At 57.7% G+C, this 6,832-nt stretch overlaps 1 protein-coding gene across 3 annotated transcripts in view; it reads right to left on the reverse strand.

Moving 5' to 3' along the window:
* The window catches only part of Wars (tryptophanyl-tRNA synthetase), a 33,199-nt gene that overhangs the window by 26,052 nt on the left and 315 nt on the right, over positions 1 to 6,832 (reverse strand). The window contains exons 1-2 of one of the 3 annotated variants that reach the window (XM_023719648.1): positions 6,219 to 6,631; positions 2,302 to 2,457 (exon numbers count right to left, since the gene is read on the reverse strand). In XM_023719648.1, coding sequence (XP_023575416.1) covers positions 2,302 to 2,406 — 105 coding nt within the window. In that variant the 5' untranslated portion in view covers positions 2,407 to 2,457; positions 6,219 to 6,631. Of the gene's footprint in view, positions 1 to 2,301; positions 2,458 to 3,956; positions 3,997 to 6,218; positions 6,632 to 6,832 lie in introns of those variants that run through there. The other 2 variants (XM_023719649.1, XM_004635194.2) reach the window with 2 other exon arrangements.

Below are 6,832 nucleotides of genomic sequence, written 5' to 3' on the forward strand. Positions count from 1 at the left end.
GATCCTCCGATTACAAACATGTACCAACCATGCCTGGACTCACCAGAGCGGCATGCAGTACCAGGGAATGAACCTTGGTCCCTGCGCTTGCCTAAGCAGGCGCTTAGTCCGCTGAGCTATCTCGCTAGCCCTAATAAATTTTTTACAATGAAGAAATCAAAAACAACACACAACACCTTAGTCTGGGCCAGCAGTGGCGCACACACTTGGGAGGCTGAGGCTGAAGGGCCACCAGGCTATGAGGCCAGCCGGGGCTACATGGTAAGTTCAAGATCAGCCTAAACTTTGTAGTAAGACCTTGTCTCAAAAAACTCCCCCCAAAACAAAGACTGGACGGACCAAGTTCCCGGTGCTACGGCAGCACCAGGGATCCTGCAAGGCGCACTCTGACGAAGAAAACAGCAAACAGGAGGGGAAGACAGCAAGAGAGTCAGACGCTGGCAACCGGGTGGCGACTATAATCCTGGGGCGGCAGCGGTCCTGTGGGCGCAGCCGCAGGCTCCCCAAGGCTCAGGCAGATGCACCTGGGGGCTGTGGGGCAGAGAGAAAGTGGCCACAGAAACGGGAGCCGGGTTCAGTGCCTGTTTGTGGAGCTGCTGTTCGGATCCCTGCCTCCCCATCCAGGCTTCTGGGTGGGGGGCTATGCACGGTGGGGGCACCAGAGGCTCCCCGCCCCCCGCACACCCTCCAGCTGCAGGCTCTCAGGTGAAGTCATCGTAAGATCCAGAGTCAGCCTGAGGCGCTCCAGGAGGTGGCAGCCTCCAGGCAAAGGGGTCCCGCAGGGCACAGAGTGCAGACCGTGGCGAGCTCACACAGGGCCTGCCACGGCAGCTGCCAGGAAAGGACCACGCTGGTCCCAGAGCCAAAGGCCGTACAGTGCCTGTGGCATCAGAACGGCGCTCTGCAGGGAAGGAGTCGCTAGAGCGCCAGGGAGTGTCTGGGGGTAAAAACGAGAGGAAGGGTGAAGGGCCGTCGGCGGGCAAGAACCTGAGGCAACACACCCGAAAGCAGACAAGGACAGAAGAATGGAAAGCACGGCAAAGGCAAAACGAAGCCAGATGTGGCAGCTCACACGCGGTCCTTGCGCTTGTGGACGCAGGCAGGAGGATCACTGCGAGTTCCAGAACAGCCTGGGCTACAAAGTGAGCTCAAGGTCAGCCTGAGCTGCACAGCGAGACCCTGTCTCAAAAAGACAAAAAAAGTAAAAATAAAAATAAAAAAGAAAAGAGAGGGAAAGGAGAAGCAGGAGGACGTCTGAGAGGTAGCTGTCAGGAGCCCTCAGCCCGCCCGCGAAGTCTGGCATCAGAAGGGCAGAGACCGACAGTTACACTCTCCAAACTCCCTTTCTTTCAAGGAAGCAGGGGAAAATCTGAGATCACGACAAGAGTCTAGTGGAGGAAACACACAGGCCAGGGCCTGCGAGGCCAGTGGTGGAGGGGCTGGCCAAATGCATACCGGCCCCGGGCCTCCTTCCCAGGAAGAACAGACCCTAAATGAAAGCACAGGCCGGCAACACACGGCGGCTACCTCCATCGGCATCACCACTGACACGCGGGTGGCGCAATACCCTACGAGGTGACAAAGGCTCAGGGGCCACTGGTGATGGGGACCGTTCAGCGCCCCTCGGCCTGCTGGGGCCACGTCCCTGAGGACCACAGCACTGCCACAGGCACGTGCTGCACGTTATCACAAGTATACACAGGAGGCAGGCAAACAGAAGTTAAGAGGAACATTAACTCCTGAGAAAACGAAGTCGGCAGGAAAGGCAGAGCAGCCAAACTGCTGGGGGCCTGGCTGGAGGCAGAGCCTGCCGGTGTCAACATGTACCGGCTGGAGCCACCACTGCGGGTGGAGGGAGCACTGGGGACGCCCAAGTTCCCATTTCCTCAGGGAAAGTCCCGAAATGAACTGGAAAAGGAAGGGCGTGGCCCCAAGGCTCAGCCAGAACCGGGTGCTGAGCTCACTGGGGAGCAGAACTGGAAGGAGGCTGGTCCGAGGGGCCCTGGGCAGAGGGCCCGCCTGCCCCGGCTCCGTGCCCGATTCAGTTCTTGTCAGATTCAAACCAAAGTGAACCAAACCCTGGGTGAGTGTGGGTCACGCGTAAATGCCATGTCACCCCTTGCACACATGTGGGGCCTAATCCTCCTGGGACAGTCGGAAGACTACAAGTCTCCAGGGCTTTCAGATTCACCCACTCTTCAGGCCACAGTAGCCCGAACGTTGATAATTACAAATCACAATGGTCCTTGAGGTAACACAGGTCACGAACACGAAGACAGAGAACCCAGCCAGGTCACCTACCTTGGGGGCCTTTCCCTCTTTGAGGGACCGCACATGCTCCCCTTGGGTCACTATGCTGTTGAACAGCTGCAGGGGTGAGGACTGGCTGCCCGGCTCATCCGCCATCCTGAGGCCTGAGGTTCAGCTGGCTGGGGACACGCTCTGGGGTCAGGACAACTGCGGGTGAGAGGGAGAGATTAGCAGATGGCGGCTGCTGGAGGCCTCACCTGTGTGCATCTGACAGGCTGGGTGGTGAGGGACGGCAATGTAAAGGGACAAGGTGTGGGTGTGCTACGCGGGGAAACCGAGGTCATGCCGAAGACCAAACACTGCTGCTGAGGACCAAGGAGCCACTGGATCATGGAGGAGGATCCGGGGGGGCCATGGCCCCATGCAGTGATGCCCGGGCAGAGCAGACCCAGCTTCCTAGAGCCAGGAAGCCTGGCAAGTGGCCACCTGCCTTTGATCTCAGTGCCCAGGGGCCTCTTGGCACAGTGAGTGGACCTGTCCAGCATGTGGCTCCCTGCAGGCCAACTGCTCAGCCCCCCGGCCTGGGGGCCCAGCGACCCAGGGCCTTCCCCAGTGGCGCAGGGAAAGTAGGACTTGATTTCGCTATGAAGCGCAGGTTGGTCTTGGACTCCCAAGGGTCGTCCTGCTTCAGTCTCCCGAGTACTGGGATTACAGGCACACGCCACCATGCCCAGACTGCGACTCAACTTACTTAAGCCAAAGCCTTGGAGCTGTGAACCAGTTCTGGAACATGAGCCCAGGGCCTACACATGTGCTGCATCCCCGGCCTCTAGGCGTCGCCTTGACGAGAGTCTTACCACATCAGTAAGTTGCCCAGCTTGGGATCCCCCTGCCTCAGCGCCCAAAGCGCTTCCTAAGGCTTGCCTGGCAGGAAGCAAAGCCTGCTGACCCAACAGTCATGGGAGCGACTCCTTGCAAGTGACAGGAGGCCTAGGAAAGCCAAGTGCTCGCCCTTCTTGGGCCTGTCCTGCTCCTCCTCCTCCTGGAGGGGGCACCAGGAACTTCCCTGCCTCCTCTGGGCTGTTAGGAACACAGAGGGCCAAAGCACTGGCCGGACATTGCAGGCACCAAGTGTCCGTGCTGGGAGACTAAATGACATTCAGCCATGGTCCCACACAGCCCGGAAGCCAGGGACCAGGCCCTTGGATCTGGTGTCATTTGTTCCTGTCCCCAGCATCAGTTGTTGAAAGGGTATGTCAATTTTCATGACAGCCACCTTCATATACTGAACTATCATACTGACCGCGATTTCCAGAAAGGGAAGTTGAAGGAGAAACTGGCTGGGACACCGCCCAGGCTGGGGTGTAGCGGGGAGATGAGATGCGGAAGCAACTGCTGTCAGTTGCAGGGCCAGGGTGGAGGCCTGACCCCCATGACCTCCCCAACTTCCCCCTGGCATGAGCTCAACAAGTGGGTCACTCCTTAGTGGCAAAAGCACCATGTCCCACTCGCAGGCCACACATGGTCCTGCTCTGAAGTCCCACGCCCTGCCATCCCAGAGCCTGAGCCCCTGGGGTGGACCACGGCGGTCACTCCTGTGATCGCTAAGCGCGGCCTTCAACTTGACTATCGCCCTCCAGCAGCCTCTCAGGAGACAGCAGAACCAACTGCCAGGCCTACGCTCCTGTTTCTGACACCTGACGCACCTTTAGGCCAATCAATATCCACTGGACAGACAGCTCCCAGAAACCACAGCTCAGCTTCTTTCATGGGGCCGACATCTTACAGGATTTTCTTTTCTTTTTCTTTTTTTTTTTATCTTACAGGATTTTCATGAGCGCTTGTTCTAGCCAACAGATGATTTCTTCGGTGCCTTGTCTCTCCTGTAATGGTGCACTGAGACTTCCAGAATTCCTGAGAGCCAGGCAGGTCTCCCAGTGTCTCCTTAGGCCTCACAGCCCTAGTCTGGCTTCTCTAGCCCTTGCTTTTAATTTTTTTTTGTCTTTTTGCCTCACTATGCAGTTCAGGCTAGCCTTGAGCTCACTTTGTAGCCCAGCCTGAGTGCTGAGCTCACAGGGGTGCGCCACCAGACCTGGCCTTGACTCCTTGCTAGGCCTCTGCCCTCACTCTGGTCTGGTCTTACCCTGCCTCCAAAAAAAGGAAGCAATGGGCACCAGTCTCTGAGTAGAGCCCAAAGCATTATCTTTATAAATTATAAATTCCCAGAAAAGTGCCAGGTGGAATGAGCCCAAGACAGTCCGTCTCCCCCCATTATGGCGGGCTGGCTGCAGACACAGCCTGGGGAAAGCAGGCATCTTTCGTTCCCAGAAGAGGCATGGTGACCCGCTCAGCCAGGGAACACCAGATGAGGTCGCCTGCCCTCAGGATCACAGGGCGCTTATTCAGTGCGGGGGAGCCACCCACGCTGTCCTCAGGGCACAAGTGTTGTGCACCCTGTGTGGTGCAACCTCTTGAGCGAATACCTACGAGTGGTCAGAGCCAGGGGACAGAACAGCTTCCAGCTTCTGCACTCAGCTCTGAGTGTCGGCACCCCACCCATGTCCAGCCAACACACTCCCAGCCCTGTCAGCTAACTTCTTCAGAGTTATGGGGAATGGACTCAGGATCTCCCCAAGGGGCCACATCCCCAGGCAGGGGCTTGGGCTGGGATCACAATCAGGCGCTTGCTGCCTCAGCGTCCTTGCAGTGATCACAGCCAGCGCTACCCATTAGCAGCTGGGAGCTGCGGGAATGAAGCATATCTTCAGCCCGGAGTCCAGGGGCCCTGAACCTGTATCAAAGTGTGCACGTTCGCATACTGGCATGTGGGCGGTTTCAGTGGAGTGTACAGGTGGCCTTATTCCAAAGCGGTCTGCGGCTGAGAGGGTAAGGAGCGTCACAGGGTTACAACTCTGAGTAGGAACTGAGTCTGGGAAAGCCCCTTCTACCACTACACTCTGAAAGAAGGAAGTAAAGGCACCACCACGAAGCTGCCCACGGTGTCCTCTAAGCCACAGGACCCCAAGTAAAAGGCAAAAGTGCCTCAGCACCACCGTTACACAGACCTTCACAGGAAAAGCTAAAAAACCTCTTGCATTCCCAATTTCCCTTTTCAAGGACTCGGGCCTTGTACTACTCCTTGTCCGGGCTGGGCACTGCTCAGCCACACACAGAAACCGGCTCCGGTGTGGAGGGAGGGGATGAGGAAGGAAGGACGGTTTGGCTAGCACTGACTCCCTCACCCTGGAAGGCCAGCTTTGACAGGGTCTCCTGGGAGCAGCTGCCCAGGCAAGTTCTAGGTGCCTGGAAAGCCACTGGAAGGTTTGGCTGAGGGGGTGCTGATGGCTGCCGGCTGGCGCGTTCTCAGAGGACAGGAAAATGCCCTTTTGAGAGCAGTCAGTTCTTTTTTTTGGCTTATTGACACAGGGTCTTGCTATGTAGTTCAGATTGGCTTTGAATGCACTCCATAGTCCACTCAGCCTCGAACTCAGAGATTCTCCTGCCTCAGCCTCCCATGTACTTGGATTTCGGGTGTGTACCACCTTGACCGCTGCACCTAGTTCTCGATTCCCCAGATTTTATAACAGATTATATTCTACTTTCCTTTTAACTCTAAGAGGAAAGGTTATGGACCCATCCAAGTGATAAAATGAACATTTTCTTGCAGGCAGGGGAGAAAGTTACATGAGGGAAGACACAAGTCAGCGGGCATCACAGTGACCACGCTACTCAGTTCAGATGCAGTCTATTCCAGAAGGCCGAACCAGGGAAAACCACAAGGGATCCCAGCGGGCAGCTGCTCCTCACAGCCTCTCTTCCCCGCTTCGGAGTGAAATAAAGGACACAATACTCTACTCCCGACAACCCCTTACCCCCTACACTGAGGTTTCCAGCGCTTTGGGGAAAGGCTCATAAAGACTCAAACAGTAACAGCGAGCTGGAAGCCTGGCAGAGAGGGCGCTACATACCCAGGCGGTGGGGGAGAGACGGCGGGAGGAGGCGTCGGTCACTCTGGGCGGTCGGTGCTCAGCAGCCCCTGAGCAGCCGGCAGGGGCTTTAGTACTCTTCCCGTTTTCTTTCGGTTTCCTTTTCAGGAAAAGCTTTTGTTTTTCCTGCTTACTCCACCCTCCAGCTACGAGCACTTGGGGGGGGCTTCCTAGAAATCACCCAGATTCTCATAAGCATTCCAGGCTCCGGACCCACCTCCCCTGTAGCCACGTGCACGATGGCTTTCTGAGAAATCAGGCCGATTCTGCTCAGCACCTCGGCCTCGGGACCCACCTTCTCGGTGCACCCGGCCAATCAGGGGCGGCTCAAGGCCAAGCACCCTCAGGAGGACCGGCTAGCCCATTGCATCAGCCGCGCGGCCTCCGGGAGGCGTCCCCACCCTCTTCCTCCCGCGCCCGACCCTCGGCATCGGTCACTGGTGTGCAAGTGCAGTCCTGGGGTGGGCGGGACCGGAGGAGGCCGAAGGGAACGGCCGGCGGCCGCCGCGCACGGCCGGGTCGCGAGGTCGGAGGTCACGAGCCGGGGCCGCGACCCAGCTCGGGCATCTCCTTCCGCGCGGGCTCCGGGACCCCCG

The sequence above is a fragment of the Octodon degus genome, unplaced genomic scaffold (genome assembly GCF_000260255.1).
Source record: "Octodon degus isolate 3935 unplaced genomic scaffold, OctDeg1.0 scaffold00070, whole genome shotgun sequence".
In the NCBI taxonomy this organism is placed as follows: Eukaryota; Metazoa; Chordata; class Mammalia; order Rodentia; family Octodontidae; genus Octodon; species Octodon degus.